This window comes from Macrosteles quadrilineatus, unplaced genomic scaffold (assembly GCF_028750875.1).
Source record: "Macrosteles quadrilineatus isolate MER2022 unplaced genomic scaffold, UCM_ALF_1.0 Scaffold_8__2_contigs__length_117827958, whole genome shotgun sequence".
Classification (NCBI taxonomy): domain Eukaryota; kingdom Metazoa; phylum Arthropoda; class Insecta; order Hemiptera; family Cicadellidae; genus Macrosteles; species Macrosteles quadrilineatus.
The window spans coordinates 86,492,141-86,503,809 of NW_026542601.1; the positions used below are offsets into that span (position 1 = coordinate 86,492,141).

The following is an 11,669-nucleotide window of genomic DNA, read 5'->3' on the forward strand; positions in this document are numbered from 1 at the left end:
ATTTAAATAACATGGGATTAAAATCAAAACAAAAGAAGGACCAGCTGCGATTAAATCTTAATTAATTAAATGTTAGAGAAATTCATAGGAACAGCTGAAAAATTATTTTAATACTTTTATAAAGTATTTTTTTCAGGTATACTGAATGATTTGAACTACTTACTATATAAAATTACTTAGAGCAGTGATATTCCCCGATACTTTTCATTGAAAAATGCAGTGTACCGATGGTACAGTGGTACAGCAGCTCGTCATTTTTAACAGTTTAATACTACTTATCAAAACATATGAAACCTAGGAACTTGAAACTTAGTACTAGTACGCTAGTACTAAGGTTTGTTCTATGTTTTGATACACTAAAACAAATAAAACGATCGGGAAAATCACTCTACATATGTTAAACAAGCAATTAAAAAGTGATATGTAAATTTAGGATAAATGAGTTATTCAATATTTGTTTTGCCTTATGCTATTTCTAACAAACCTAATTAGTTTGATTACATTTTTACATCTCTAATAAGGGCTCAATTTACACTAGTCTTTAGATATACGGGTTTAATTATTAGAACACCTTTGTAACATCAACACATTTTATGTTGTTCAAGATGAGCATTGATGAAATTTGAAACTGAGTTTAAGCCCAGTGGGTTTGTTAAATAGTAATTTTGGTACGTGTGTCAAAAAGTTTTTAATCTGTTTAAAGCAGATAAGACCAAAAATGTAGAATTTAGTTCTACATTAACAATATTATTGAAATTAAATGAGATGTAGTTGTGCCGTGGTCTATATATCAGAGAAAAGAGGATTTTTATTTTAACTGTTAATTTTCTACAAAAATAAATAAAATCTAACAAAAAACCACTAAGTGGTAACACTTTCCCCGCCAAGTCAGCAATCCAAAAAAGTTAATAAATCATTACTTTTTCCGCCAAGAAAAACAATGTAATGTATGTAAGTTTGGCAACTTGGCGGCAGACTTTTGCTCGATCCCTTTAAAAAATACCATAAAACTAGTTTCATTGAGCAAGTATCCCTCCCATTGGTACATTGCTAGGTGAGAGCTTATTTTACAAAATTTGACCTTATTTGTGCCACATTTCATAAATTATACTTAGTTGGACTAATTAATTAGAGAAGTTGATTTGTGAAATTATCCACGAACGTAACTTAAATGAAAAAAACCAAGCAAAAGTCTGCCGCCAAGTTGCCAAACTTACATACATTACATTGTTTTTCTTGGCGAAAAAAGTAATGATTTATTAACTTTTTTGGATTGCTGACTTGGCGGGGAAAGTGTTACCACTTAGTGGTTTTTTGTTAGATATAATCTTACTAACCACAACGTAATAGCTAGACTTTCTTTAGAAGTGATGCAGTTCCTCAGTTTAGTATTTTGGTAAGCAATTGTAGCTTTTATTTTCTGGTGTAATTCATCAAAGTACGCAGCAGACATTCTGAAGTAGTTGAAAAACTTGTTATCATCACGCCGGAGTTCATCAAAAAGAGTTTGAAATGATCCTGTGTGTTCCCTACTTTAATTCATAGGGTGAATCCAATACTTCCGCTTAATCCTACGATACTTAATTCTACGCCATAGCAGCCCGTAGCAACGACACGTAACGGATCCATTGTTTAGATAAAAAACCATTCTTAAGATATTGCGCAACACACACTCACTCCTCCATGGCTACCGAGCAACTGGTCCGACAAAGTGTCGTATAGTATAGTGGGCGAGGACCACACATACGATAAGAATATCGTACGACACAGTGTCGTACGACTGAAATCGTATAGTGGGCGAGAGGCCTTCACGGAGAAAATTAAAAAAAGTGTAATTTAAAATACCCATGTTATTTTTATGGAGAAAATGAAAACTGTTGTAGTTAACTTGTTTATGGATAGATTTTAATAAAATTTGGCAAATTTATCTATTTCATATTACACTATTGATGTTTGGTCAAAAAACAAATTTTACCTTCCCCGTAGCAGCAAACCTAAGCACTCTTTAAATCTAATGCTATTTAAATTTGGAATAAAAATGTCTTATTTATGGAAATATTTTAGTAAAAATGTAATCAGACAAGTGGAAATTCGCTTAGTCTGCAGGTTTACTGTGGCGGGGGTATTTTGCTACTACTACCATAGATAAAAGGAGTTTTAATCTATGCTACTACAACTCCACTCTACTACTGCAGGCAGACGGGCAGACTGCAGTGCAGACCCAAATCAAATCAACTGTCAAAATTGTAAGGGTCAACTCTCTATACTCTCTCAAACTGAAAACTGACTGAATTTACTTTTCGTTTTCAAGGCTAGGCTAGGGTCGCTTGGTGACTTTTTAGAAATTAAGTTATTTATGACAATACTGTATTGATATTTTTGAAAAAGTAATAAAGTAATTCCAAAGAAAAGTAGGCCATGGTATATTAATGGTTTACTTATCACCTATAAATGTCTGGAATTGAAACTTGGATTTCGTTGTGAATAGAAGAATCTTATGAGTTCTAAATTAAGTCTGTGTTCCTGTACATAAAAATAAATTTAAATTAATAAAATGAACGTTAGATACAAGACTTTTATCGCCCTTATCGCTGTTATACTGTCAAGGTAAGCATAGGATTATTAATAGGTTAACCTCAAATTTAAATTCAAGTAGCCTAGGCTAAACTTTGGAAGACCTTGATTTTGTATTTGTTCAGGTTAGTCTTAGATATTGACTTAACTCCTGTCATAAAAGTTTAACATCCTAAAAAGGTTTTACTTAAACGTTTATCTAGGCATACAGCTCAATCCACTGTACTTGAAGGGGGGGTAACCCTGTACTTTGGGTTAGGGTCATTTCAGCATCAACCCTACAATGCCATCATCAGAGACAGTGAGAGCACACTTCCATATCTGTTGGCACAAACAACCGAATGAGTAATACTGATTATTCGATTGTTTAATTCGATATGATCGATATTTTCATTCAGTTGTTTGTGCCAACAGATATGGAAGTGTACCCGACAGTGATTCAGCTGAAGCAGTGTTGTCACAATCAAAATACAATAGGTACATGGTCTTTATTTTAGGCTACATTTAACTATAAAATGTAATTGAACACGCCTGTTGCTACTAGTTAACATTGACACAATCTGAACCATAGATGGCAACTGTATGTTAACTTAATCATAATTATCTTAATCATCAATATTATTTTCTGTCGCCCCTAAGCTATAAGCTCCGTGAATTGAATTGCATATTCTTCTAGTGTGTCCAGTTTATTCCCTTTCCTGCTTGTGTGGAGTACCTATCTCTAAGCCATAGTTCAATGACGTCATGATTTTTTGTCAGTCAGGTAGCCTAATGTGAAAAAGATTATTTTTGTTTGTCGGCTCTTTGACCTGGATGGTGGTCTTTGTACCTAGTTCCGAACGAAAGACTGTCCAGTTTTTCCTATGTAAAAGCTCAGGCAACTAGGCCCCTAGTTTTAACTTAATTAGCACATTTAGTTTTGTACACACTTGACTTCTCACTTTTGTAAATTAGGCCTTTCATTACAGTATCAGAAACGTGTAAGTTAGTTTGTTAATTGCCTTGTTATTGGTCTTGAACTCTTATACAATAAGCCTACCATGTTTCTTGTATTCTTTCGTAAGAGTGTATTGAATTGAATGTAGGCTATGTATTTTACACAGACATATGTCTGTTCTAAATTCTTCTTTAGCGGTTGAACATCTCCAGACTTTTTGTTTTTGTCTTTCTTAATTATGTCAATCAAATTGGTTAATACCCATTCTGTTAACACTATGTGTTTGATTTTATTTAGTTCTTTATTATAATTTTTGTCTGAAACAGTTCTTTATTATAATTTTTGTCTGACATTTCTATACTTAAGCGGCATACTTCTGTGATATGTGATAGAGGATGGTAAGACGTGTTGTGGATGGTTTTGTGCCACATGTATGAAAGACTGGATAGAAATTAGAACAAATCTATATCCGACTTATTTGATTAGACGTATAACTTCATCTGGTTTTATAAGTCGAATAGGCCTACCTCATTTTCTAGCTCAAACTGATCCCAATGGGTTCAAACTACCAACCCCTTTCATATCTGAAAGCCAGCACTATAACTACTCGGCTGACTAGACAATTTCTTAGGGAAATCAGAGAAATCCATACAACATTGAAAATAATAAATTCAACGTTCCATAGCCTACCTACAAATTTGGAAATAGTTATTTTAAGGAATTTATTATATGGTATTATTTTTTCAGATTTGGTTCAATGTCTCTGGCTGCACAAGAAAATATAATCCTAGGTGTTCAAACAACTATTAATTCTTCATCTCAGTTTCTTGAAGTAACAGACACTGGTCAGCATCATAGGCCTACGGATGAAAACATAAACCCAAAGGAAAATGTTATACAGGTGTGTAATACTATGTGAAAGATAAACACATTTCAAAGTGTGAATATCCTAAACATATTACTTGTTACTCTTACATAGCCTACATTTATAAACATGTAAACATGTTTCTTTAATTCTTTTGTAAGTGTGTATTGAATTGAATGTATGTATTTTACATAGACATACTTCTTATTTAGTGGTTGAACATCTCCAGACATTTGTTTTTCATCTTACTTAATTTTATGTCAATCAAATTGCTTTGTAACCAGTGTTAAACATGTCATATAGGGCTGTGAAAATGAATGTTTCACCTCATAATGTTTTAGCGAATTTCCCTATAGGGAAGTAGCTATTACCGTAGGTCTCATGGTAAGACTTAAGCCCGGGACCGATTTACTTTTTCATTTTGATGTCCCCAGAGGCCAAAAACACCATTCGTTCAAATTTTTATATATGTATATATATATATATAGATTTATATATATATGTGTCCGTGAACACGATAACTTGAGTAATTTTTATCCGATTTTGATGAAATTTGGTTTGAAGGTGTAAGGCGGGATAAACTTGAATGAGTTCGCGATCCAGCATGATCGGACCATGGGAACAGGGTTTTATGGGGGGTTTTATGGGGTAAAAATTGGTTTTTCTCACTTTTGACCCTCAAAACCCAAAATTTCCCAATTTTTCTCTAAACCTTCTTAAAGAGCTTAAAAAAACAAATAATTCAGTATATGAAAGTGTTTTTGTACGGTTATTGGTTACGGAGAAAACTAAAAAAATTGTAAATTTAAAATTCCCATGTTATTCTTATGGAGAATGTTGTAAAATGTTGTAGTTTGCTTGTTTATGGATATATTTTGATCAAACTTGGCAAATATATTCATTTTCTACTAAGCAATAATTATTTTACTTAAAACACACACTTTATTAGATTCCTTGTAGCAGCAAACCTAGGTACTCGTTAAACCTAATGTTATTTAAATAGATCGATTGAAAATCAATTCAGCCAAATGGAAATTCGCTTAGACGGCAGGTTTGCTGCGGCGGGGGTATTTATAATTTCTATTTATATCATTGTTGCAACTATCACTACATTTTACATCGAGAAGGTAGGGTGTTGTCAATTACACTTCCAACTAACAATTTTTTGTTGTTGATTTTATTACATTTTAGGTTCAGTAACCTGTGAATCCAAAAATCAAACATCCGAAGAAAAACTTACAGATATCAAAGCATTTTCACCTGGATTTAAATAAATAGTCTTGGTTTATTTTCCAGGAAGAGAAAGTGGTAGAAGAGATCCGCTCTAGTTTTGAAGACTTGTCTATTGCTGAGGAAAGAACCAAAATTAAAGAAGAACCACACGCTGCACCAACACTGCAATTCCAACATCAGCATGCCAATATCGCAACTGAGTAAGTAAATTTTATAGTAAGGTTATATTGTTTTATACTTTTCAATGTAGGCCTACAATATTGTGTTTAAATATATATTTCCATGAACTTCGCCCAAATCTTAAAACACCCTGCCATCGATCAGATTTTATGAATAAAAAACTGCTCTAATAATGCCAGTGAACTGAAAACTCTATCCAATTACTTTTGTGTTTGTCATCTAGATTGCAGCACATGTCAAACCCTTTGGTGGAAGTTATTAATTAAAATTGTGTTGCTACTCATGACGTCTGGTATATTGGGGATTGTGATACTAATATGATTAAATTACGCTTTGTGTTTAACACATTCATTGTACCGGGTACCGAATCCCACAGGAACTCATGTAGCTGGGGAGTGTGACACATGGACTGGCAACCTGTTACCATAGTAACATAATTGTTTTATATTAGTTTGACACCTACTTACTTGGTTGATTGATATAATTAGAATCACCCGGTGGCGCCCTGGCCAGGGGGCACCATAGCCGTGGAAGAACAAAAAATTTACAACCTTATAGGTGAACAAATATTTTACGGAAAAATCGTTTAAACATCTAATAACTTGAAAGCACAAAAAATATGTCAAATAACACTCGTAAGTGTTTACAAGAGAGTGTTATTTGACATATTTTTTGTGCTTTCAGGTAATTAATAACACGTACGATTCTGATCAAGTAGACATCTAATCAATGATAATAACTAGGCCTACTAAAAAAAGGGCAATCTATAACTTAATGGGTTTATTCATCAAATATGTAAGTAGAACCCCGACTATCCAAAACAATTGGTTCTGAGAGGCATTAGGGTAGTCGGACGTCAACGTCTTTGTTAAGCGTACCTCAGTCACATAAAGTGTATAATTTGAGCTACAAACAACATTTTCGATTATCTTTTAGCGAATTTCCCATATAGAGAATACTTTTTTAATACTTTTCTTTGAAATAGAGACCATACAAAGTAGGTATTTTAAGCCAAGTATGAATGGAGATGAGTTTATGATGAGTGGCGCGATCTTGTAGTCTTGTTAGTGACTAAGGCCGACATATTCCTTAGACACAGCTGTCAAGTAATAGCCCATACAGCTAATGGCGACTTAGGGACCTACAGTTTATGGTGGAATCCGAACCACTTTTTTTTCCTTGGTACATACAAATTGGTCTAATTATCAGGATAGTACTGCTGATAGTCGTAGTACTCACCCGTGCGGACGTTAATCCACACCAGGGAGTATGGCATCCACAGTGCATGCCTATAAATATCCACAATTCGTGATCTCCTAGTAGCAGGATTGCAGGACGACGCCACCCGTCCCAGTCATTATATAAGCTATTACCGTACTGTAGTACTCATAGTAAGACCTGGACCCGGGACCGATTTACTTTTTCGTTTTGAGGTCCCTATAGGCTAAAAACACCATCTGTCCAAATATATATATATATATATATCCGTTAGCACCATAACTATAAGCAAAAATAATCCGATTATGATGAAATTTAGTATAAACGTGTAAACCTATAGTAATTCGAACGAGTAAGCAGCACGATCGCCATGTAGCCGAGTTTCACACAAAGCGTTGCCAGCCGCTCTTGTAAAGTCAGCGTGGCAGTAAATATGAACTTATATTTTGGATGACCGACATTCGGATAATCAGCACTCTGCATTGTAATTTAGTATTCAACTCATACTTACTTACTGCTGTGGCTCTTGGTACCTAAAGGTCCATTTCCTATCCTGCGACTGTTACGACTCTAGCTGCTTGTCTCAATTCCTATGCCGCCACTCCTATGACTCTCACGACTAGTGACTAGTGAAATTGCAATACTCACCGTCATGGAATAAGCATAGTTGGCAGCTTATAATATATAAGCTTATAATATATAATGTATATGTAAGTAGTAATATATTACTTGGAGAAAAGGAGGAAAAGGTATTATTAATGTGCATGGTAAAAAACAATGAACAACCTAATCCATTGTTCATGGTACGGTGAAAATAGGGGTTTCAGAGTATTCTTATTCAGAGACATCTTCTTCAAGTATTGGGGGTGAACGTATGGGTGGTAACGAACCAGTTCCATCAACTTTGAATCATCTATGAAGGTACATACCTCAAAATTCGTATGTATAAACTATAAATTCGTTACAGCCGCACGAATGAAGCGACTGAACTGCTCACACGACGGCTCCAGCCTAATTAGTAAATTATTCTGGAGACGGCAAAACAGCCATTTGAAATATTTTGATTAAGTGTACTATACAATTATTTCAGAACGCATTTTAGTCAAACAAAAGTCAATAGTTTAATACAAGGCTGTGCTGAGCTTTCCGTGCTGCCCTATTGGTATGGCGGATGTTATATGTATACTAAGTACTCAGTTATGTATTATTCATTGTTGTACATGTGGCAGCCCTGTCTTTGAGAATACACACTCTTCCGCCCTCAAGATGTCTATTGCAGAGTCTAAACACCTTTAGCATAATTTCTTACAATATTCTTATATTGATTAATTACACGGGAGCGGGATTGCCGGCCGCTGCGTAGTGGCGAACGAAGAAAACACTTCCCCCTGTTTACTTCATACGCTACTACGCAGTGAGCTGAAAGGTTGAAAGTCCATCCGAAGGCCAATATGGTGTGTAAACACTGTGGTGTGTAGAGATTGTGGTATTGGTATTTCTATTGCGATTTTTACCAAAATGTAACAGATAATCATCAGTGAACTGTTGAATTGAATAAATGTCGCTAAGTTTGAGTCATACAATCACTTTTTAATGGCGGGTAAGTTTACAACTTAATGAGTCACGTTTTACTTAACTCCAAATAAATGATTAAAAACTATTGTAAAATGGAATAGTTTTTATACCTTTAGAAAGATAATATTCTTAACTTGCACTTTGTTACATAGATGAACTTTATCTCACAAAGGGATCACTGTAATTGAACACTGAAGTGAACACAAATTTCGAGCAAAGTCAGTTGCACTAAGTACGCGTCACAAAACTGCCTAACACGGTTTGTTAAAAAAAATCATAGCAAGGGATATTTTTTGTCTACAAAGAAACTGGTGGTACTACTGCAATGAGATAGAAATTTCCAACATTATGGTGCAAAAATCATTTTTATATATAGTTTCATATGATCTCACAACAACAACAAATAAATAAATTTTTACGAGTGCCAGATCGACGAAGTGTTAGAGCGACTATAATTGCCGCAGTCGTAAAACACATATTATTCACTGAAATATATAATACCCATATGACAATGTATCTCATTTGAAAGTTCACGAACTTCTGTGCTTTGTGGTATTTAATTCTTTTAGATATGAATTTTTGAAAATATTATTGCAAAATCGCGAAAAATGCCTTGCCACTACAACAGAGTTCGCCCATTGCCAGTTGGAGGGTTTATGGTAATAAATTAAAGTGCTGATGATTTAAGACGGAGTAAAGAGGCTTAGGCCTATTTTTAATTGACCAAAAGTTATTTAGACCTTGTCAACGGTTAGTCAGATTTTAATTAGCCCAATGTTTGAATATCGTAGTCAGTTTTAATAAAATGTTCATTGAAATCAAGCCTCCAAATCAAACTATAATATTGTAATTTTATAATATACGACGTGAGAGCTTTGTGCGTGTTTATTGATAACATTTGATCCTGATAACACTGTGCTACAAACATAAGTGACGAGTAAAAGTCTATAATTAGTTAGTCTAACACCATTTCCATCTTTCCTTGAGAAATTGTTTTGGACATTGGCTCTCGATGAGATAAACTTTTGGAGGGAACCGTAATAAGCTGGGATTTAAAGTTGAGTGGTGTTGTCAATAACTTGTTGACAATATTTATTTGGAGTAGGCTGGAATAAAAATTTAAATTAAAATACAACAACATGTATCACGTTTAAACTCTGTGCCTCCTGATCATCATTAGAGACATACTCAAACTTAATATTTGAATTAAGATTAAAAGTAGGGTGAAGTGGGGTAAGTGGAACCAGGGGGCAAGTGTAACCAGCTTATCAATCAACTGATAACAGGAGAACGTGATGGTGATGCAACTGGAACAACAAAACAATTTTTTTCTAAGACAACTTTTTTATCTTTTTCATTGTCTTTAAAAAGCTAATTTGTTATAGTTATGGTACAAAAAATGTTCACAATTACAAGTATAATATTACCTGAGCAATGTAAAGTCAACACTGTATAACTAGAGGACCCCATGCTGCTCCGCAGCGTTAAAATAAATATACTATCCGATAAATAATCAAATTTATGATTTTAGATTGAGTAATACAGTATCTTGAGCTTAACTGATTTAAACGATCAATACAGTAGCTCAAATTAAAGCCTATAATTTACTGATTATTTTGAGTCTAAAACATATAAAAAAACATGAACAATACTGGAGCTATTGATTTTCAATCATAGAAAAACCATATGAAAAATAATTTTTATGTTGGTTGTTCACCTATTTTGCTTGAAACTCGTCCAATTTGAATGACTAATAACTTAAATGAAAGCCGGTATTTCACTGTAGATTCTTAGACCAAAATATGTAGGATTATATATAATTATAACTGGTGAAATGCATCTTAAAATGAGGTAAGAATTCAAAAATGAATTAAATTATGTGTTTTGGTCAAGTAATACAGTAGGTAAATATATGCCGATGCTTGATGTGAAATCTTTGCGTGCATGTCTTCTATTTGATACCCCAATCATGAAAATCGTTCGGATAGAAGAGAGAAACAAACTCGGAAAAGAAACAAACTAAATTCAACTCCCATAGGAAATACATGGAGAGCAAATTTCGCTTACATATAAGCCGAGTGGGAGTATAGATAAATAAAATGTATTTAATGACTGCCGAACTAATAATTAAATCCATACACCCACTTGTTGTGACTTACCCAGGTCATTGGTATTGATGTAAAACACAGTGTAGAGATAAGCTAATTTGTATTAGTCAAGTTATGTTATCTGTGTGAGGTGTGCAGAGAGGCTGTGTGTGTGTGTGTGACGTGGACCAATAGGTCTAGAGTGAGAGAGAGTAACACTGGCACAGTCACAGTGTGGTGTGTGGTGGTGAGTGTGTAGTGTCTTGTGTGTCTGTGCCAAGATCAAGGTCTGATAGGTATACCACGTGAGTTCAGTATTTGTTGTACTTTCATAATTACAAAAAACATTGTTAGGTTAAGGGATGTGTTTTTTGTAAAATGTACAGGTTGGGGAAAAGTTAAACATAATTAAACATATTTAAACATAATTAAACGGAATTAAACATATATTTTCACGGTTATTAATTTAATCAGAAGACATCAAATTATAAAAACCTAGAGTTATATAAAGTCCATGTTGTTAGACAGATCATTTTACAGCGTCCGTGAATACCTACTTTAGTGGTCATTCACAAAGTCATGTGCGCATGTTTAGTTATTTAGTTATAGAATTTTTTACAGTAAGGAATTTTTGTTATTAAGATGTAATAAATTTATTTTTCTTGTACTGACTTGGCTAATGCAAGTATTGTCAATTTGGTCCAATAAATGACTTATTGACTTATTAATGTCTGGTGACACAGGGCGTTAGTGTCGATGAAATTTTGTTTAAATTATCTTAGAGTTAATTTAATGATTTATTTTGTGCTTTACTGTTTGGTTATATAACTAGGGTACGAGTTATTGTTTAAGATTATATCGTTTTATTTGGTTAAACGAAGTTTCAAATGACAAATAACTAGATACAAACTGTTAACAAAGCACAACCTATACAGTGCACCGGACAGAACAAAAAAAAATTGCTTCAGCTGTTCCATAAGTATGAGAAATCTATAAGGGA

The 11,669-nt window shown here is 33.9% G+C and overlaps 1 protein-coding gene across 1 annotated transcript; it reads left to right on the forward strand.

Moving 5' to 3' along the window:
- The first annotated feature begins 2,322 nt into the window (after positions 1-2,322).
- LOC129000530 (uncharacterized) lies at positions 2,323-10,928 on the forward strand. The gene is made up of 4 exons (XM_054427492.1): positions 2,323-2,607; positions 4,259-4,412; positions 5,673-5,809; positions 10,829-10,928. Exons 1-4 carry the CDS (start codon positions 2,555-2,557, stop codon positions 10,926-10,928), a joined length of 444 nt encoding a protein of 147 aa, XP_054283467.1. The 5' UTR covers positions 2,323-2,554.
- Positions 10,929-11,669: the final 741 nt, after the last annotated feature.